At 32.5% G+C, this 22,562-nt stretch overlaps 3 protein-coding genes across 5 annotated transcripts; 2 read left to right on the top strand and 1 right to left on the bottom strand.

Annotated features, from left to right (window-relative positions):
- The first annotated feature begins 4,739 nt into the window (after positions 1-4,739).
- Positions 4,740-7,079, top strand: LOC142643297 (lectin-like). Its single transcript, XM_075817853.1, has 3 exons — positions 4,740-5,121; positions 5,589-5,704; positions 6,555-7,079. Exons 1-3 carry the CDS (start codon positions 4,750-4,752, stop codon positions 6,922-6,924), a joined length of 858 nt encoding a protein of 285 aa, XP_075673968.1. The 5' UTR covers positions 4,740-4,749; the 3' UTR covers positions 6,925-7,079.
- Positions 7,080-7,652: 573 nt separating this feature from the next.
- On the bottom strand, positions 7,653-18,274 carry LOC142643296 (phosphatase IMPL1, chloroplastic). 3 transcript variants are annotated; one of them, XM_075817849.1, is made up of 11 exons: positions 17,879-18,273; positions 16,419-16,486; positions 15,759-15,892; positions 14,144-14,232; positions 12,432-12,489; positions 12,284-12,336; positions 11,741-11,839; positions 11,514-11,627; positions 9,976-10,077; positions 8,518-8,675; positions 7,653-7,957 (listed from the first exon to the last, which is right to left on the bottom strand). In XM_075817849.1, exons 1-10 carry the CDS (start codon positions 18,182-18,184, stop codon positions 8,577-8,579), a joined length of 1,122 nt encoding a protein of 373 aa, XP_075673964.1. In that variant the 5' UTR covers positions 18,185-18,273; the 3' UTR covers positions 7,653-7,957; positions 8,518-8,576. The 3 variants fall into 3 exon arrangements, with proteins under 3 accessions (XP_075673964.1, XP_075673963.1, XP_075673965.1); XM_075817848.1 differs by lacking the exon at positions 7,653-7,957 and adding an exon at positions 8,152-8,376; XM_075817850.1 differs by lacking the exon at positions 7,653-7,957 and adding an exon at positions 8,239-8,414 and having other exon boundaries at positions 17,879-18,274.
- Positions 18,275-21,230: 2,956 nt separating this feature from the next.
- On the top strand, positions 21,231-22,155 carry LOC142643502 (uncharacterized). Its single transcript, XM_075818155.1, has 3 exons — positions 21,231-21,345; positions 21,695-21,926; positions 22,044-22,155. Exons 1-3 carry the CDS (start codon positions 21,315-21,317, stop codon positions 22,093-22,095), a joined length of 315 nt encoding a protein of 104 aa, XP_075674270.1. The 5' UTR covers positions 21,231-21,314; the 3' UTR covers positions 22,096-22,155.
- The last annotated feature ends 407 nt before the right edge of the window (positions 22,156-22,562 follow it).

Here is a 22,562-nt window from a genome sequence, read left to right as displayed (position 1 = left end):
AGATCGCACCGATCTCGTCGCACCCTAACACCGCGATCTTGCGCCGCCGAGCTTGTGTGTGTTAATAAATTTAGTTTGAAATAGGTAAAGAATTTATAAATATTTATTGAATAGTGAGTTTTGTTGCCCAGGTGAAGAAAATTTAAATATTTGTTGAATGGTGTTTTGCTGCTGAGTGAAGGATGTGTTAAAAACTAGTTGAATTGCTGCCATGTCAATTGTTTGCTGCCAAGTGAAGGATATTTTGCCAAGTTTGCCCAGTCGCCTATGTGAATACTTTTTTTTTTTTTTAATATCTTCCCAGTTTACGAAAAAATGGTCATGTGGATAAAGTTTTTTTTTTTTGTTTTGAAAATGTCTTCCCAATTAACGCATAATCAATTTTTGTTGCCATAAATTTTAAATTATATATAATAATAAAGAAAAGTAATATATATGTATATGTATTTGTGTTTTTTTATTTATTTAATGAGTGTAAATATATCTATTTCTTATATATTATCTAACAATAATATAATAGTCAATTTATATAAACTACATTTTCCATCCTCCCCTTTTTCTCTCCAACCAAACAAAAAAATTTTCCACCCTCTCACTTTTCCATCTCTCCAACCAAACACATATGAAGGAAAACCAAATTTTTTCTATCCTCCCACTAATTTTTCATCCTCCTACTTTTTCATCCTCCCAACCAAACGGATCCTAATTTTCCATCCTTCCACTTTTCCACTCCTCCAACCAAACAAACCCTTAGGGTCCGTTTGGTTGAAAGAATGGAAAAGTGGGAGGATAGAAAATATTTTAGTTTCTCTTATTTGTGTTTGGTTGGGAGAGTAGAAAAGTGGAGGGATGAAAAATTTTTGTGTTTAATTGAAAATAAAGTTTGTATATATTTACCATTATGTCCCTATTAAATAGAACAAAAAGTAACACATTATACTTTAAAAATAATTGTGTATAGATGGACACTTCATTAAAGTAAAAAAAAAAAAAAATTGTATAAAAAATTAACCCAAAACTGTTTTCTAAAAAAAAAGAGGAACAAAAACAAAAACCAACCAAAATTAATGAGAAAATAAACATATGAGCACCAAAAAATTAAGAAAAGAAGAAGAAGAAGAAGAAAGCTAACACGTCAAGGCAAAATCAAAGAAAGAGAAAAAAAAAAAAAAAAAAAAGCCAAGCACGTCAGTATACAGAGGAAAAAAATCAATGGACAAAAAAAAAAAAAAAAAGTCAAGCACGTAAACAGAGAAAGAAAAAATAAAAGGCAAAGTCAAAGAAAAAAAAGTTAAAAAAATGGGCAGTTTTGTCCAAATATTTTTCTCACTTTTTATTTCAATTTTCTCTCTAATTTGGAGAGATTGTATTTTGAAGGGGGAGGAAAGAAAACTTGTGAACCCCACTACTTTTCTCTTCCCCTCTCCCTCTAACCAGACAGTGTAAAATGTCATTTTCCACCTTATTTTCCTCTTCTTATTTTTCATCCTCCCTATTTTCACTCCAACCAAACATACCCTTAGAGAATAAAGGGGGGTAATCAAATGTGAGGAGAAAATATTTCGTCCCGATAATTTTTTATTTTTAACTTTCATTCAAATTCATAAAAATTTATTTGGGTAAAATGGAAAACGCATCATTTATGTTTCACCAAAATTCATTTCAGTTTTCTAACTTTATTTTTGTTCATTTCGGTCTTCTAACTTTCAAGTTTATTCAATTAAAGTTTTCCATTTATATGTGGTTAATTATCCAATTTTTTAAAATTTTCTTCAATTTTTTTAAATTGAAAAAATTCAATTAATGTTTGAAAAATATTCTCCAAATTTTTTTTATCAAAAATTTTAAATAAGGTTGATGGAAAGGCTTTAATTGAGCAAATCTGAAATTTAGAGGACTGGAATACACAAAAACAAAGTTAAAGGACTAAAATAAATTCTGAAAAAACTTAGAGGGTTAGTTTTGTATTTTGGCAAATTTTTTTTATATCTTAAAAAAAGTTTACTCTTTGTGTGAAATTACATTTATGTCCTTATTTCTTTATAGATTAAAATGATAAAAGTATAAATGCATTCAATTTCTTTCATTTCTCTTCTCCTTTACAGTCAAAGATGTGTTTTCTTCCTCTCTTTTTTTTTTTTTTTTTTCCTTTCTCTTTTTTTTTTTAAAAAATATTTTTCTCTTCTCTTCCCTCTAACAAAACATAGCCTTAGAATCTTTTTAGAAGGTAGGGGATAAAATGACGTAGTTTAAGGTTTTCTTAAAAGCCAAAATCTAGAATTGGCCAAAATTTTCATATGATAATTAGATAATATTTGTCATTGTAGTATGCTTGGAGAAATTGTAACAATTTTTAAAATTCATTACATAAGAATTCTATGTAAAATTTTGATTAAATTATATATGTGGGGTACAGAAATTCAATAAAAAGAACATGTCACGTGTCATACCTAAGGCCGAGGAAATCACTGTAGCTCCGAGGAGATCACATCCTCGAATGGTAAGGCCACTTCAGTGGCACGTTATCAGAGGAGGTCACACTGAGGGGAAGAAACTTTAGGGAAATGGTTAGCCCTGAGTGAAGGGATGGAGGCTGCCACCCCATTTAATACTTCCCACCAAACCTCCTGACCGCATTTATGTGGAGAAGACCCCTAAACAGTAATGTCTTAATTGCCGCAACTCACAAAGGGTTTGGGAAGGTGTCTAATGGGACAAGTACTCAAATAGTAGCCTGGACGACCAACAGCTGGAAGATCAAGATCATCCAAATGTAACTATATAATATGAGAGACCCTCCAGAGGAGAAGGGATCTGAAGAAATGGTGGAAAAAGATAATGTGGCAACTTAAAACAGAAATTGTAGCCAAGTTTGAAGGAATATATTCAATAGCTATTCTCTTTGCTCGAGGAGCAATTTTCTTTACATACAGTCTAATTTTCTTTATTTTTTTATTATCGCTAATCTGCTGTGCGCGTTGATCCTTCTGTGAAAGCCCAACCTTCAAGCCCACTATCTACAAATTCATTGTGTCGGGCTATTATATATATAATGCAATATGATAATTAGATAATTAGATGATACTTGTCATTGTAGTATGCCTAGAGAAATTGTAACAATTTTAAAATTCATTACATCATAATTATACCTAAAATTGTGATTACATTTTATGTATTATAGGTTAACAAAGAATTATACAGTAATGGGGAAAATTTTTATTAATTAATATATATATATATATATATATATATATATATAAGATTTAGAAGAAAATGAAAAAAAAAAAATTAGAAAAGTTAACAAAAGGATTTCGTAGTAAATTTTTCTCCAAAAAAAAAAAAAGATTTAGTAGTAAATGAATCTTTTTAATAAAAATTATTTATAAGTCTCTTAGTTTTAAGAAGTTTTAAGAAGTGATAACGCGTCATCATAATGTGTTTGAAGAAATGGATATATGCCATCATTGTGGGGATCTTTCAGTTTGGGGGATCCAATTTTTATAATATTAATTAATAATATATAATATAATAGACAATAGATGAGTTGGACAGAATAGAGAGATTTCATGTACACAATCTGTTACTTCAACAGTGAATTTCTAAAAGTAATATTTCATTACTTCAAAACTATATTAAGGACCTGAATTGCTGCCAATAGTGTTATGGTTCAATAGCATTAACTGATTTTTTATTGTAAAAAATTGGGGAAAAAAAAATACATTAAGAGATAGAGAGAGAGAGTATCGAATAATACATACCCAAAAATTATACTGTGATTCGTTCTGCCCACTCACTTCTGCCCAATGGTATCAGATGCAAGTTCAGTGGTCCACTATTAAAATTGTGTTAATAGATAGCTCTCAAATTGACCGTCTAAATTCTAGAAGGGACAAAAGCATCTTATCTTCCTCTTGCGCAAAGTAACTCAAGATGCTCATCACCTCCTTTGAACACCCCTCTTTCATCTTAACAATTCATAAGGAATATATATATATATATATATATATATATATATATATATATATGATGCTTGTCTAGAATAAAACTCTTTTTAGAAATGGAATATAGAATCTTTGTTCTATTTTATTTTTTTGTTATTTTGAAGTTCATCCATGTCTATATATAATAATATTTAAAAACTGAATTATAGAATTTATTGTCCATCCAGTCTATTTTGGCCTATTTCGGCCTATTACAATTTATTTCAATCCACTTCGGTCCACTTAAGTGATGCTTTGGGAGGAAAGGTTTGAGTAGAAAGTGGTGATACTTCATTAACAATTATATCACATTCTCAACATAAAGTTTGTATATTCTTAATAAAATTATATGTTATTAAAGTCTTGTATCTTTTTTCTAATATAAGTAATGAATTTACATCTATTTGTTCTTCAAGGGATAAGTAATACAATTTTGTTAGGAAATGAGATAATAATTCATGCACACAGGTAGTGTACACAAAATACCCCTTAAAAATACGCACTCCTTAACAAGTGGATTTTTGCTTTTATTCTGACATGTTCTCCTTTGAAAAGTTCTTATTCGGATCCTCTATTAAAAACTAGCTAAAATCAAAATTTAAAGAATAATTTGACAATTGAAGTAAAAGTCAAGAGACTAAACTGAATTTTAACCTTAATAAAAATATATAAAAGATGTTAATTATAGCCAACTCAGATTACTAATTTGACCCAAACATGATATATATATAAGGAGTATTTTGCATGCAAAGAATGTGACCACGAAGAGATGGGTTTAGCACCATCACGAGATGAGGCTCCAAATTCAGAGCAAATTCAACAAGACAAGTTCAGAGAAGTCGAAGTGAAGGAGAAATCAACAGTAACACAGCCTAGACATAGTGCCACTGCCGACAATGCCAACGCAGTGGAGAATATTGGAGCAGCACCACTTGCAATTGCACAAAACTTCACAGCCATATTGAAAGATGCAGCTGCCAACAAAGCCAAGGCAGTGGATAAACTTGGAGCAGCACCACTTGCACTTCCACATAACTGCGAAGCCGTATTGAAAGATGCAGGCTCACCAGTTGACAACTCCTCCAAGGAGAGGCTGAATGAACAGCCCTATGCTGGAGTACTCTTAAACCAAAATACAAAGGCAAGTCCAATATTTATCACAGCATAAGAAGATTTAATGGAACGTTTTCTAATTGATTGAAAAGTTATTGAAAAAGTTATACTCAGTGTACAAAACTGAATCTCGTTTCTGCGAGTTTTGGATAGAGTGCTTTAGTCAGCAAGTCTCTCTCAAACACTATGATGCTTACTTCAATTCAAGAAAACTTCATCAAATCTTCAATCAAGATAAATGGGTGAAACTAAAACCATAATCAACTTCTTGGTTTTGATTGTTATGTTTTTTTTTTCTTATATATTTATTTATTGGTGAATTGATATCTTATATGACTAGTACGCAGCAGTCAGCACCCCTCTAACATACATGTAGAAGTCAAGCGCGCAGATTTCATATGCGTGCAAGAGAAGTGTTACATACATCTGTTGTATAGGATACTTTTGGCTGTAGAGGTTTATCATCTTCCTCATTTTTTATTGTTAATGTTGCAGAAGCATTGGGTTGACAAGAAATCCAACAACGTCTTCTTCTTGTACGCAAGGAATCTGTCAATCACTTGGTCTGCAGACACCCGTTACTGGCACTGGCCATCTCTTAAAGAAACGAGGTACCTGGTATTAATCTCTAGTCCTTGTCATATTTCTTTTATTCCCTAAAAACATTTTTGGCCGTAACAGAATATATATATTAAGCCATATCCAAGCCAAAAATGCATTAAACTGCTAGAAGTGATGATGTAGAGCATTTCACTGCAATGCTTAACTTAAACTCTAGAAGGCAACCTTTGTCCTAAATACAAGGTTTTGAAACTCGAACCGTTCATTGAACTGTAAAAGAGAGAGATTCAAGATTTTTGAGGTCGAACCAAGATTGAACTGGGGTCGAACCGTGATAATATCATAATTAATTAAAGCCAAAATATAGATATTAAATTTATAAAACTAGCAAATTGACTAATATATCTATATATGTGAGGGAAATTTAATGATTTTCAAGCATATATTTAATAATTAAATAAGAAAGTTAATAAAATAAAATAATAACTATGAAAATATTAAAATTTATGATTAATTTTTGAAGTAAAGTTGAATATCTTTGAAGGATTTTAATTATATTTTTTTTTATTCCTTGTAAGAGATGAATAATTTAATTAAGGAGAATAAAATTGTGTTAAATTGTTTTTATAAAAAAAAATTGCTGAGGGGTTGGACCGCACGGTTCTTGACACCGGTTCGTGCGGTCCAATCCCGGTTTTAGAGGTTCACAGAATTAACTAAAATTTTGATTCTTTATGCTTTAAAAACCAGTTTTCATCCCGATTTTCGGTTTTCACGATCCGACCTCCCAATTCAGTCCGATTATGAAAATAGTGCCTAAATATAGATGTACAAGATAGAATTACTCATTAATGTATTTCACAATTCAATTGTTAACCATTTTACGGTTTGACACTGCAGTGATGTGTCGATTGATGTCGCCGAACTATTAAATGTGTGTTGGCTAGAAGTGGGTGGAAAGTTTGAGACAAAGAAGCTCTCACCAGGAAACTTATATGAAGTAGCATTTGAGATAATGTTGAAAAATCCATCTTATGGATGGGAAGTTCCAGTGAATGTTAGACTTACACTACCAGATGGAAACAAGCAAGAACACAAAGAAAATTTGATGAAAAAGCCAAGAGGGGAATGGATAGAGATCCCCGTAGGTGAGTTTGTAACATCACCAGAAAATACTGGAGAGATAGAATTCTCAATTTATGAATATGAAGGTGGGAAATGGAAGAGGGGGCTTGTCATCAAAGGTGTTGCCATTCGGCCCAAGTATTAGGTTCTAGAATGGTCAACAACGTATGTGTTGGGAGATACTGTTCTCTGGATATCAATGTGAAAGCAGGAAATTAGCTAAAACAAAAAATAAATTTGAAGGCAAGAAACAAGGTTACAATATATAATGAATAACCCAAAAGATATTTATGGAAGAAATGCTTCACCATTCAGTATAATACTCAAACTTAACAGCCTGCTATCCTCATTGCACTTTTATTCCTCACTTGGTCAGCATAGACGATGCAAACTATTTCAAAACTTTCTTTCCCATAAAAGATATTAATTGTCAGCCGCCCTACCCCATTGTTTAGAAGTGAAGACTTCAGAATCCAAAAAGTTCTACCACTTTGAAGTACCAACTTCATTTACATGTAAACTTGGTAATGGACCAAAAATTGCGATCAAATGAGTTTACTTCTATGTTTTCAAAGATTAAATTCTACATGGAAGAAATAATGAGTCCCATATCTACATGAGAAGAGGAGTGGCAGGCAAAATGGAGTTTCATATTCAGCTCAACTCAACTAAGTAATATGGAGTTTCATGATCATACTGCAGCACAATCCAGTGATCCAATATTAGTACCATAACAAATATTATCAGTGGGACAATAAATTAACTATCCTTGTATTTCTAAGTAAAATTTCATTTGCAGAAGTATTGCGCAAGAACGATATATGCAAGCAATCATGGAAACATGTTTTAAGTATTGAAGAAAACAGAACATCATGCTAAAAGAATGCTAATTATATATAGATGACGGAAAATAGTACACATACAGTCACAAGCAAACTCATTATGATAGGTACAAAAGTCTAAAAGTTACTAATACATGCTTACCGCTGATTCATAATACCATTAAGTAATACAAGGGCAATAAAAAGTGACAGACTAAACATAATTGTTTCCTCCATCATCAGCATCTTCATGGAATCTTCACAGTCAACAGCATCATAGTCTCATTTTCATCCTTTCTTCTGTGTCCTTGAAAATTCAACAAAAAGTTTTTGTGGATTGCTTGCAGATCCATGGCTCTATATCAAGATCAGGGAAATTGAACACCTTTTTATTTCTCTTTTAATAGTTTTATTGATAAAATCTAGGAAGATTGATGAGTGAAAATATCATTAAAAGCACTGAAAGCAACCCGGCTATGCTGCAAGGACACAAATGATTTGAATCCCTAATGTGGTGTTATTTCTCCTTGTTATTTAGTAACTCAAATCACTTGTCAATGATTAAATAGATTAATAAGAAGGTATCATGTACAGTATACACTGTTTGAACTAATGATAGAAAAATGGTAACAGTGACATACAAAAAAACTAATTGTTAAAACCATAAGGAACTATTCATTCCTTGAATTGTTGTTTACAATAGAAATATTTGATTAAGAAAGAACAAATGCTTAGCCCGTGTCCGTCTGTCTGTTTGGGGGGGTAGATATGTTGATCTGTAGCAAGAGAAGTCTTATGTATCATGATCTGTGAGCTAGTAAGCCAGTAGATATTGACTAAATAAAAAAAAAATGAAACCACATAATTGGGAGAATATAAAAATAAAAATTCTGAGTACAACCAAAAGGAGAAAGCACCTGAGCTGCAGCAATTTTTTTAGCAGAGTCCGCAATAAGTAAACAGAAATCTGGCCATCTCAAAGATCTGCATGCAAACTTTCAGGCTTGTACCACAATGAGAAATCAATTCCTTTGCTCTTCAATTTCTCTGTTGCTGGGCCAATTCTCTCCAAAAGCTGCATTTCAGAAGATTAAAAAATCTAAGCAATTTAAGAAAACTAGGCAGATCCAAGTGAAATACTCTAGCACTTTCTTCCCTTCCATTTAAAGTTATTTTATTTCCCAAGAAGTTGCAAGTCAATTATGATATGCAACACCAGATACACAATTGGAAAATAGTCTTAAGGTCCATTTGGATAGAACTTATTGCTGAAAACTGAAAACACTGTACTAAAATAATTTTTAAATGTGTAAATAGTACCATGGGACTCAATTTTTAATGAAAAAATTGCTGAAAAGTGCGTGAACAGTGCATAAACAGTGCGTGAACTGTGACTTGTCCCCTAAAGCTGAAACACGCAGCAGGGAAAAAAAAAAAAAAAACTGAAAACGCAAACACGTAGACGCGTAGGCGCAGACACAGATCCAAACAAATACTTAAGATTCTTCACGTTGAATCCCCTCAGAATATGAAAATACGGTTTCTTTTTTTTTTTTTAATGAGAAATGATTTTTTTTTAAAAAGAGCATAAAAGCAGAGCAACCCAAGTACATCGGACTCATACAAAGGAACACTTGGGGGGCACCCCTACAGATTTAACATCTGAAAATCATATTATCAATAAAATCAAATACACCTGAAGAGGTAATTGTCCTAGCAGTTTGCTCCCATATGTGTGAAGATCACAACAATAAAACATCACCTATACTAACATGAGTTTGCTGCCGTCAAAAATACACATTTAACTCTCTCTACATTAAACTGACACAAATGAAGAGCCTTTTCCGACAATGTAGCACTTAAATAGTGAGAGTGCTCAAATATTTGTTAGGGTGTTAGTTGCATTTAACCCTAGTTGTTAATCAAATCAAGTAGGAGACAATTTCTTGAAACAAGGATACAGCAATGGATTTGGATTTATGTTGTCATTATTAAGTTTCCAGGTTACAAGTCAATTTAGATCTGGCCACAAATAAATCATATGACATTTTAATTAGTCATGTGACCACTGTAAGACAGATTTAAAATCATCAGATTAGATCTTAATTGATGGTTGTAATCGTGTCTTTGCTAGGCCAAATTTTTAGCAAATGTTTGTGGCTTTTTCTCTCCTTTTCACTTCAGGATTGAGTTAGGTTGCTCTTACTGATTTAATAACTTGAACTAGCTCTTTGATTTCCCTTTTTAAATCGTTTTATAAGCCATGTACGGATTGCATCACTAAGATATATTCCATGTCAGCACTGAGATAATGTACAAAGTGATGTTGATATTAGCAAAATGATTGTGGGGTGGGGGAAGCAGCAATAACTAACCTTTTCATGCAGTGCACCATTGGATACTAAAATAGATCTATCAAACACACAGAACTTTCCACCGTCCATGCGAGTAACTGTGCCACCAGCTTCTTCAACTATCTGCAGTAAAAGGCATGAAACAAATTCACTAATTAAGCAAAAGATGAATTTGGAACAATTTGATTCCTTAAAAGAAATAATACCTTTGGAGAAGACTTAAAATGAAAATCCCAATGAAGCATCTAAATGATCTCAGTTGCCACTAGGGGCATCTTCTCTAGAAGGATATCTTTAAAAGTTTGACATAATTATAAAACAATTGTTGGACAAATCCTGTTTGAATTGATCTAGAACAGCCTGTCCATTTTGAAGAATCTTCAACCCAATGATGGTATGTCAAGCACATGTTGACAACAGACTCATGATCACCCTAATATCTATTCAAACACTTTCATAGGTATGCATCTATATATATATTAAAACTGTGCAGAAGTACAAGTGCAGCACTTCAAATCCTTTCTTTACTCTCTAAGGTACTTCTGCATGCATCTATAATATGGTCAATTTCCAAAATTGCACATACATAATCGGATTTGTGTCTACATTTTGGCAAGCCGCCATGCCCAATGCCCTGTTTGCATGTCAAAACGGGGAATTGTATCTCTTGTCAATGGATCATATAGTAGTACTCAAACATAGTGCCCCCCCCAAAAAAAAATAAAAGAAAAAATCATGAAACGATAGATCTTCAATAAAATGTATTTCTCTGTTTGAGTTTTTAAATCATTCTGTAGTCTTTTTTGGTGCCAAGATACAGTCTGAGATTCATGTGAAAGGTGTTCAGATAGGTAATAAGTACAGTTGACTTGAGGTTTTGTTATTTTTAGTTCAAGGAGACTTACAGGGTATTCAGATTGCAATTAAAACCATCAGGTTGAGATTAATGCAATTGAAATTTCAAAGTTTAATTTGAAACCAATGTCAAACTCTGGGATGTTTTATGTGATTATTATTAGAAAAAGAGAAGCATCATGTAGCATTTATCCAAGAAAAAATAGATTTCTAAATAAGGGTTTCAACTGTAAAAAAAAAGCTCACAACAATGCCCCTAGTGTTTCATGTACCCATGTCTATCACATTGTCAATTAACATGACAACTCTATGGCTAAGTGCTAAGTCCACGCTTAACAGAATTATCAACTGGTACAGATCATTACCTTACTATATTAGGCCTATATGCTGAGAGTTAGTGTTTAATCCTTTAATAGATAGTCACGTTTCAAGCCACCCATATGTGTGAACAGAGCGCACACAAAGAATATGGTACAACTGGTATAATTTCTAAAGAATATTTAAAGCCCAATAATATTAGGAGTATAAGCTTGTATAAATTATAGCTCAAGATCAGTTGAGGTCATAGGGGGGAAATAATGAAGTTGAAATAAAGATTTCATTGTCTATGGTTAATAAAAGGAATATTTGTTATTTTCACCAATTTTATAGTAAAAGTAAATCATGCATATCTATCAAAACCAATAGTGAAAATTATACACTACCAAAGCACCAGCAGCCATATCCCATGGCTTTAGACGATACTCCCAATATGCTTCTGCAATCCCCAAAGCTACATGGCACATGTCAACTGCAGCGGCCCCAAGCCTCCTTACACCCTAAACATAAAATTCAGTGAAATGAAACACACACAGAGGAGACAAAGGCATGAATCAAATCACTTGGCCAAAGATTATAAAATTTAAATTAATAAATAAATAAAAGCTGGTACCCGGCTGACATCAGTGAAATGTTTAAATAAATCCAGGTTGGTAGCCCATGGATCATCATGTTCATACCCAAATCCAGTCACCAGAAGGGATCGCTCCACCTTAAAACAAGTGGACAAAAGTGAGCATAACTACCCTTAAGAAAATCATTAAGTGTTTTGTCAGTACTAATCAATTTTACCACATAGAGTCAAAAAAATTCTGTCATGAACATCTCATTAGAAGATCAGAAGCAACATAATGAAATTTTTAGAGGCAAATGGCATAGGAACACTGCTAAAAGGGGAAATTTTGTCAAGGTATGTAAGGCCCATGCCTCAGCAAGTCCCTTGACCCCAGATATCATCAGAAAATGGATGAAATAACATTGACAATAACTGTTCAATGCATCACCTTAATCATGTGTCACATCAGTATCACACAAATCAGAGAGTATGTTGTTATAGCCATCTACTAAAATAAAAACATTACATATAGATATTGTACAACAGATATCCATTAATAATTTTTTTTTTATTAGTATCCATTAATAAATGATCACTCACCAGATTAGTTTCACTGACATGAATTTTTTGACCATTGCAGAATGCTCCCCCACCTATCATAATGCAGATCAATTTTCCAACCACTGATATATAACCAACTTAAGAGAATAAAAAGAAGCAAACGGTAGAATTAGTCAGAATTTCTTACCAGCAGTTGCAGAAAATATGCGGGTGTTCCAACACATAGGGCCCCCAACAAACTCTACCTGAAATTAATACCCACATTAACCTTCCCTTTAATTTCAATAATTAAGCAAAAAGTATACTACAGCTTGTCATCTACAAATAATAAAGGCTTAATACTATTGCCTCTCTTTTTTCCCCCTCCTGTAAATCCTACACGAATGAAGAGTTGTAAACAGAAGGTCCTTTCATGAATAAACCTCACTCCTCATCTGCTGGTGGTTTATAATTATGATTCAATTTCTCATGAAAATACATTCACTAGTATGGATGCATACTATTTCTCATGCAATCTTATTTTTATTAAACTAGTCCACCATTGAGTGGCTACAGTAGATGCCATAATATGAAACACGAAAAATTTGCTTTGCTTGTAATTTGGTCATCATTCATCGTTAAAAATGATGATCATCTCCATCATTGCAATCTCAGATTTATTCATAATTTTCAGGACTGGGAGATAGAGGGGCTAAATTCTCTCATGGAACTGCTATACTTTCATATTAATTTTGTTGGCGGACCTAGTTGTATGAGATGAAGACCTGCTAGTAATGGCAAGTTTAGTGTTTGACTGCATTATGATTGCCCAAGAGATACCAAGGGACTTCATCTGAAATAAGTCTATTGAAAACTCACTCATGATGCCTCCACTTGTTCTTACACCAGTTACAGTTTTTTTTTTTTTTTTTTTTGGTATAAGTAAGTAGATATTATATCAAGGAGAAGACTACTCATGCACATGGGAATGAAAATAAAGGAGTCTAAAAAATTACAAAAGATTATATACAGAGGTACAATGACTCAAAGAAATCAGCAATGAAGGTCCTGATAGTTAAACCCCATGCTTGGAACCAATCAAATAACAACAATCTTGATAACAATGCTTTCAACTGTGACCCTGAATATACTTTAGAGAAACTCCTTTATTTCCTAAAACATAAAACTTTGACACTTTATTGCATTCTAATAAATTGCAAAGAGCCTTGTAGCTCAACTAGTTGGCATTTCTTGGTATTTCCAATGAGAGATACAAGGTTCAAATCTCTCCATCCCCAATTATCAATGTATTTTAAATATATTATTCTTATAAAAGAAGCAAAAGGAATGAGCAATACATTGTCAATCTCCATGTTCCCATTCCCCAGCTATCAAGTTTACTGTTATTTTTAATTTTCTTGATGGGAGAATTATCGAGAACTCCAGAACAATTTTCCCGTTGGCATTTTTCATATTTATAGTCTACATTATGTAAAGTTGAAGCTTGTTGGGATCATATACAAGTCATTTGTATGTGTTTCACCAGCTGCCTTAAACATGGATCTTGGGATATGAGGAACAGAAACATAAATGCCAAAATCCCCCAACTCTGGCAATACAATGGACATAGGCTTCTATGCATCTTCATCCCTAACTTCTCAAAATTCCCCAACAAATTCTACCATAGATTTCCTTTAGGCCAGTGAAGTATCACTAGAAAAAGTCTAGGATCATGTATTGGATCATATTATCATTTGTTACTTATCAATTTCACTTGATATTGCAAACCATGGGGAATAAACATATTTTGATAATAGCATTAACAAACAGAGATAATCGTTAATGAATTTGCAGCCAATAACCTGATATGAAGCCATGCAAATAACAAATCAAAAACAATTTGAATTATGTGATCAATACCACAGCAGCTGCAGCAGGTTTCCCTCGAAACAAAACTCCAACAGAAACTGCAAAGCTAGGATAACCATGTGCAAAGTTCGTTGTTCCATCTATAAGGATATAAGACATCAGCTAACCTATACAGTGAAAGCAACTTACTTCTGTAAATGGTAACTGAACATATAAAGAAAATTAAAGGTCAAGCACTTGTAAGACACTAAGTAATACGTATGAATAGGTGGAGTACATCTGACAGAGTCCATAAAGACAGAATCTGTCCTGTAGATAAGTCATTCCAAGATGTAACTCCTATCTTCCACGACAATTCAAATAAAAGCTTAATTTTGATTTCATTTACATATGTTTCATAAAATTCTGCACTTTAGTGCTCCTACTTTATGTCATTAAGTTCCAAGGTATATAATTATCGCCATAGTTTAACATCATTGGAGCTCCCACTGCCCTCTATTATTGTAACTGGATCAAATGCAGAATTTGAGCTGCAGGGTAGGCAAGTGATGCAAGGAGTGAGAAGACAATGTCATTTTAATTTTGTTTTGCTTAATTTTAGAAGTCAATTTTATTTTCTTTTTCTTTTTACTGTTGGTCTAATTAAGTTATAAGTTCTTTATTTAATTTTTTTCAAGTCAAGGATATTTTTGTAATTCAATAATTTGGCTTGACCCAGATCAATTAGGATTAGGGTTTAGTCTTAATAATCTATATAAGCATGCTATTGTACTTGTATGAACTTATGAAGACAAGTTTATGATGAATTTGAGTTTAGTTGGAATATTTTGAATGGCTTGTAACTAATTCCTAGGTTTGCTTTATTTTCTGTTTTGTTTTTCCCGTAAATTTCTTCGAAAAAATCTCCACTACATCAGCTTTAATATCAAGCTCGTTGTTCTGCATAAGCAAGAGATTGCTACATCCATCCTAATCTTTCTTATCTACCTAGTTTCAGAAGAAACTGATCCATCAATATCTACAAAATAACATGTTCCAATATATAGTACTAAATCCAGCTAAGTTTATTTTATTTTAACCTAAAAAGTTGCAGATCAAATTACAGTTTATAACTGGTCTATAAAAATTAACTTAACTCACTTCAGCCTTGACCCAATTAAATTGTAATTTGATCTGCAACTTTTATGATCAACTACATATGTTCTTTTCCACAATTCTAAAATCATACTCCCTATTTAACATGTGCTCTTAAACAATTCTACCTATGTTATGTTATGCCCCTTTTACCTCTTTTCACTCCATCTACTTAAATTTAATTATTCTTTCTCATGGTGCATTAATTGGTCTCCATTTTTTTTATAAGAATGATTTTATTAAAAAGAGACTGCTTCCTATGCAAAAGGCACAAAGTAGACTAAATAATTACAAAAATAAAAATACAAATACAAAGGAATTACATACAAAAAAGACAAAGACTCGAAACACCAGCATAGAATCTCTATTTGTAAAACCCCTAGTCTGAGACCAAACCATTTTATGCCTATCTATCATCGTTTCCTTTATAGGAGCCACTCCTACATTTCCCAAAAACAAATCTTAGTATCGTGTAACTATTATTCCCGAGAAAAATGTATATATAAAAAAAAAAAAAAAAAAAAGAACAAACCTAAAGGATCAATGCACCAAAGGTAATCAGATGAAGTATCTCCTATAATCCCTCCCTCCTCCCCAAGAATGAGGTGATCGTCAAAATTCTTTTTAACGACTTCTAAAACAGCAGCCTCACTCATTTTATCTGTCCTGCAAGTAAATTTTGTAATCATTTGAAATTTTGTAATCATTTGAAATTTTGTTTGCCAAAACTAAATCTTTATTATGTAATTGAAAACAGATAAGATATAATTCCAAAATATTAAAACAATAAATCAATGTAAGTATTTATATATAGAGAGGGAGGGAGAAAGGGAAAGAGAAGGCAAAGGAGATTGACAGAGGGAATTTTTCTCAAAAACATTTCTCTACCTTGAAAGGCTGTGCACATATTTGTGAAAAAGCAAACTCAAGGTAAGGACAAATGCTTGAACCTTACCAGCGCAAGAATTATTTTCTCTTAAATATATCAAGAAAACTGATGGTAAGCAATCAAGTTCTTTGTATTTTCATTGACATTTAACAGACTAAAAAAAAAATCTTTCTGTGTTTTCATGCAGAGGATAAAATTTCTTAAGATTATGTAATCGTATAACAAGAAGTTATCTGAAACATAAAAACATAGACCAATTGCAAGAAAATAACAAAAAGATAAGTTACAAAAAAAGGTCCTTACTCAGTCACCAAGTCAGTAAGTCCTTTATATGTAATATTTCGAGGCTTATTAACAGCTTCCATCACAACCTGGAAAGAAAAAAAAAAGACAGGCGTGAGCAATCTTATTAACTGCAGGGAGATAATTGTCGAGTTATAGGCAACATATTTCTTATCACCCTATAATAAACTGAAACAAGTAGTAATCTAGTAAAATACCACGTCATTTGGAGCAACTACACAGGATGGACGTTTTCCTCTAGACATTCTTCTACAAAGTCAGTCATACTTCTTCATCTAAAATCAATTCTCCATAGCCATTTGAAATCAATTTTCCTCTAGCATTCTTCATTATTTTTTTTTTAGGTTATGTGCCTGAAGAATCTATAATTATAAACTTTAGTTTTCAAATCTGTTAAAATTAGCAAGGACTAGCACACAACAACAAAAACAATAACCAAGCCTTAGTCCCAAAATTCTGGGGTCAGCTATAGATCCTCAACAGACTAGTCAAAGTCGGCCACATGAATTCTTTTTCACCTTTCAATTCTATCTGAAATGATACTCTTTGTTATTTCTCTAATTGACATTTTTTTTAATAATTCTCTTAATACTATTATTTGTCTTCCTCTACCATTTTCTGTTCTCTCAACTTGAATTAACTCACTCTTTCTCATTGGCGCATTAATTGTTCTTCTCTAAATATGACCAAATTTTCTCAAGCAACTCTCCCTCATGCCACTCCAAAGCGAACTTTCTAATTTCAAATCCTATATTTCCTTGTATTTTCACTTATCTATCTTAACACTCATCTTTTAACTACTAATAACCAACTTAGATAGGGCTAGGAGCCTCCTAGGCATGAGGATAAACTGCTTAGTCCATCAGGGGTAAAAAGCCCCTGGATTACCCGATAACTAGTTCTGACGAGTGGGGTCAATTGCCCGTAGGAGTTTGATTAACAGTGAGGATTGTTGTACAGTATGCTCTGCGATGTGCAACTAATTTGAGTAAAGTTCTCCTACGTCATCAAAAAAAAAAAGATAGGGCTAGGAAATTTAGTTCTCACTTAGACTCATAGAATCCTAATATACGTATATGGACCTTTTTACAGAAAGACAAGACCACTCTACTGGTAACTGAATAAAACCAATTTTCGTAAGCTGTAAACTTCTCAGACTGAAGCTAAGTTCTATAAAAAATTAAATAAATAAATCTTCCATCACCTAACCCAAATAAATCTCTATTGAAACTAGTATTCACAATGACATAAATACTAAACATCATGCCCCAAATGGCCAAATCAACTAGATAATCACATGGATAAATTCAAAGATCATTAACAGCACACTTTTCCAATAAATTAAAATTAAAATAAAATAAAACAATCTGCATTTTAAACTATATATATATATATATATAGACACACACACTTCTAATAACAAAAGAATGTTATCACAAATTAAGAGGAAGGGATTAAACCTCAGCACCAGTCTTAGCAGCAGTCTCCACCACTTGAATGAGCTGGCTAGGTGGAATTGACCCAGTTGATTGGGCACCAATCTTTGGGTATTGTTTCTGGTTGGGAATTTCAGATAACACAGCCTTAGTGCACAGTTTTCTTGTGGGTTTGGCCCTCAAAAATGGAATCCCACCAAACCCACGTTGGATTTTGTTGGTGAAATCCAATAAAAGACGCTGGTTTGGTTGAAATTGAGGTGGAACTGATCTGGGTATTGGAGAAAACCTGAGAGGAATGGTAGTGGAGAAGACCATGGACCTGACCATTTTGAATTTGAACTTGAATGGAAATTGAATTCCAAGTTCCAAGCTTTTGGGTGCTCTGCTTTATTATGCCACAAACTTAAACTCTATAGAGTCCGTTTGGATAGAACTTATTGCTGAAAACTGAAAATTGAAAATACTGTATAAAAATAATTTTTTAATGTGTAAAAATTACTGTTCATCCCAAAAAGTACTGTTCATTGGCCTAAAATCACTGTTCATGGCCAATGAACAGTGACACATGCGCGTGGAAAAAAAAAAAAAAAAAAAAAAAACTGGCCAGACGTGGACGCAGCCTCCTATCCAAACGCATTCATAGGGTCCGTTTAGATACAGCTTATTGCTGAAAACTGAAAACTGAAAACACTGTATCAAAATAATTTTTAAATGTGTAAATAGTGCCGTGGGTCCCATTTTTAATTTTAAAAATTCTGAAAAGTGAAGTTTGTGGGTCCCGTGAACAGTACACGGGACCCACAAATTTGCTGAAAGTCAACAAAATTGGCTACTGTTCATGCACAGTAGCATGAACAGTAGCCGCTTCTCCTATGAAACGCGTGAAGCAGAAGGGCAAAAAAAAAAAAAAAAAAAAAAAAAAACGCTGAACGCAGACGCTTTCATTTTTCATCCGTATCCAAACTCAGCCATAGTCTGTAAAATGGTATGAGATGAAGATGAGTGAGTCAAGTATCCTCTGTCACACACATAACTCACGTTGTTTTGTTCTATTTTTGTTTCCTTAGAGGGTTTGAATTTACCATGCGTCCACTCTTTAAAGATGATTGTTTTTATTATCAGGGCAAAATATCAATTAATTTTTAGTTAATGCAGAAATTGAATCAAACATTCTTTATTCAACCATTAAAAAGTTTACATTAGCTGAAACTCAAATTCTACTTTTGCTTATTTTCAGTTGGTTGGATTTTATGTTTCTTTTTTTATTGCATGTACCATGCTAATGGGCACATTTTTTCAAATAGGTTGTTTTATTTTGACTGTTATATAATTATAATTTGATAGTTTACGTTAAATTCTATTTTCATATTGATCATACCATTCATTTTCATTAGAAAATCATATTATATTAAAGTCAAAGCACAAACCATATTCAATTTGAATCTAAATTAATTTCTAATTGTTCTTTAATTTTCAAATTTAATATTCTTAATTTTGATATGAAGTGACATATTCATATTACTCAACACAAAAATTGAGATTATTACTTCACTTACTTGCATAAAACTATTTCATCATTACTATATCGAATGTTTTACATGCATTAGTGACAATCTAGCGAGTTATAATTTCAAGCCGCTCACACACATTGGCCCTAGCGTACCATCCGAAGCAAGATTTCTCACCTTCTCACAAAATATAAGGGAAACAAATCAGGGAAATCAAGATAGCATTGACTTAAACTCATAAAATAAAAATAATTATTTTTTACAATACTAAAGGTCTGTTTAGGATCCGCTTATTTTGCTAAAATTGAAAACTTTTTGCTAAAAGTACTGTAAATAAAGGTAAAAGTTAGCTGAAATAGTATAGTAGGACCCATGAATAATACCAAACAGTGCAGTGGGCTCATGAATAATAGCAAAAATAAGCTGAATAGTAAAATAAGTTGGTAAAAATAATTTTTGTCAAACACACACTAAGTATTTTAACACACACGTGGAGAAATGGGAGAAAGTCTTAAAGAAACTGATAATGTTATATATTCAAAAAAACCTAACTCTTGGATACACAACACAAGAGATAATATTAACTTGATTTAAAATATTGAACTATTTATCTATATTTATACTATCTATAAGAAGATTCATCTCTTTATCATTCTCACAAAAAAGAAAAAAAAAAAAAAAGACTCCTCTCTTTAGATTGGACTTTTATGCGGTTCAAAAAAACATCTAAACCTTGCTTTTAACAAAGGAAAAAACTTAAGGACAACTCAATAAAAATATCTCAAACTACACTTAAAATACCTAAAAAATAGGATACTTTCTTACTCATCCATATCTTCCAAACAAACTTATCCAAATTTTATCCAAATTTAAAAAAAAAATAATAATGAAGTAAACCAAAAAAGAAAAGACCCTCATCGCACACACAAAGCGTGTGTGATGAGGCTGATGAGGCTAGTATACATATATTAAATTATATGAGCTATAATTGATAGGCTAATGAACATTTGAATCTGATATGAGATATGGATGGAATTATATTTGGATGTGTAGATCATTCAGATCCATCCAACATGTTCAATTTCGGGACCTCAACAAATTATTAACCATCCTCGCAAATCATCTAGAAGCATACTATTTTATACCCAAGATTTTCTCCCTGTTTTATTAACTAGAATGCATTATGCAGCAACAACATACACACTAAACAAGGGGTATAAGAGAAATCTTACATACACAATGTTTTCATGATATTTTCACAACATATTTTAAATAGCAGGTCATTATGGGTAGTTATTAGTAGACAAAAAAATGATTTCAATTATTTATTCAAATTAAAACCAATAACAACTTACCACCTATAATTTATTGTGAAAGTGTTATAGAAACGTTATGAACGTAGGCACGTAGCTCTTCTTAGTTTATAAACTATAAACCTGTGTTTATCATAGGAGATACACCTTAATACACGTTATTTTTTTCACTGCACACAAGTCTTCCCCTTTTTTCATGAGACTAAGTCAATTTCAAACTCTATCTCTAGCTACACGTTTAGGAAAACTAATTTTATCATCATTATCTATAATGTAGCTAGATGGTTGTTCTGAATAGTATTGAAGGAAGGAATAATTCTTCTTATCTCTTCCTTATGATATTTTTGTTTTAGGGTACATGACTAAATAAGGGTCCCTCCCTCTATAATTTGCCTTTGGGTTTTCTATTCTCTTTGCTATGCTGTTTGCTTAGCCTATGTTTACTAGTGTCACATAAAAATTGTTTATGCAGTCATTTAAGTTTAACTACCCTACCTGCTAAAATATTTAAGTGACAGATAATAAATAAACACTCCTAAAGCCTCAATCCTTGATCCTTCCATTCCCATTCTCTCTCAAATCAATTCTCAGTAATCCATTTTCCTTGACATACAGTGTCTTATTTGATTCTTGCTCATGAGTCACTCCAGCCACCCTCAGGCCCCAGGTAGTTTTTATCAAGATTCTATGTTTATTGCTGTGATCAAATTTTATCACTCAGATATTTTTTTTTTTTTCAAGAAAAAAACTACAAGTCCAATTTAAGGATTATAAAACATACAATGCTGAGCATCCCACTTTACATAATGTTGATCTGTAACACTTTCAAGCTTTAAAATCTGTAAAATTGTGATTCTCAAGATAATGAACCTACCTCTCAGATTATTAAGCATTTTACTATTACTATTAATTGTTCTTCCAGAACCATATAACTTTTTGTTTTAATTTTCAAGATGGTTTGGTGTTAGCAACATTCTGTAGAATTTAATTGATGCCTTTGGTAATTGATTTTGCAGTGGATTATTATCCTCCAACTGGTGGCGCATATGCTCCAAAAGGTGAAATACATCATCAGCCTCCTCCTGGTGCTGCTGATCCTCCTCTGTCTTATCCACCACCACAGACAGCTTACCCACCAGTTGGTTACCCCCCCATGAACTATGGTCCTGGAGGTTACCCTCAACAACCACCTCCCCAAGCCTATAATGCACCAACTAAGCACAAGGGTGATGGGTTTTGGAAGGGATGGTAATGAAGCCTTTTCACTCTCTCTTTATTTTGTTAACATTTTTTTTTCTAGTTCTTTTCAAAGACAATCTTTAAACCCAAATTTTTAATGAATTATTTGTTACTACTCTATTACAGTTTTGCTGCCTTGTGTTGCTGCTGCGCTCTGGATATGTGCTTTGACCTTTGAAGGATTGTAAATTTTTTGCTGACTTGGTTCCTTTCAAAATAACAACTTGTTTGATTTTCCTGGATGATATTTTTATTATTTTCATTGCGTATTACTTTGCAATGATACAAATTTATTATGTTATCAAGGCTTTTTTTTTGGGGATCATCAAGTTTATGAGAATGGGTTGGACAATATGCATTGTACATTCACAATGTGATCCATCAAATTAATTGTACATTGAAAATAAATTATATACATTGTACATACATATTTGGTGCACTTCCCAAGTATTTTCTAAATATTATTAGTCAATGGCTACTTTACAGCCACTGCAGAGCTAGGATTTTTATTTTTTCAAAAATTATTCTTGTAAGTCAACAACTTTACAAAATGTTATTGGCACCTTATCTCATAACCCAACTGCAAGATAGTTTGATATTCAATTATTCACAATGTGATGTGGATGTATCTGGAGCTTGATCTAT

This window comes from Castanea sativa, chromosome 7 (assembly GCF_040712315.1).
Source record: "Castanea sativa cultivar Marrone di Chiusa Pesio chromosome 7, ASM4071231v1".
In the NCBI taxonomy this organism is placed as follows: domain Eukaryota; kingdom Viridiplantae; phylum Streptophyta; class Magnoliopsida; order Fagales; family Fagaceae; genus Castanea; species Castanea sativa.
Note: the sequence above shows the minus strand (reverse complement) of the source record. Positions and strands in the feature narration are given on the sequence as shown.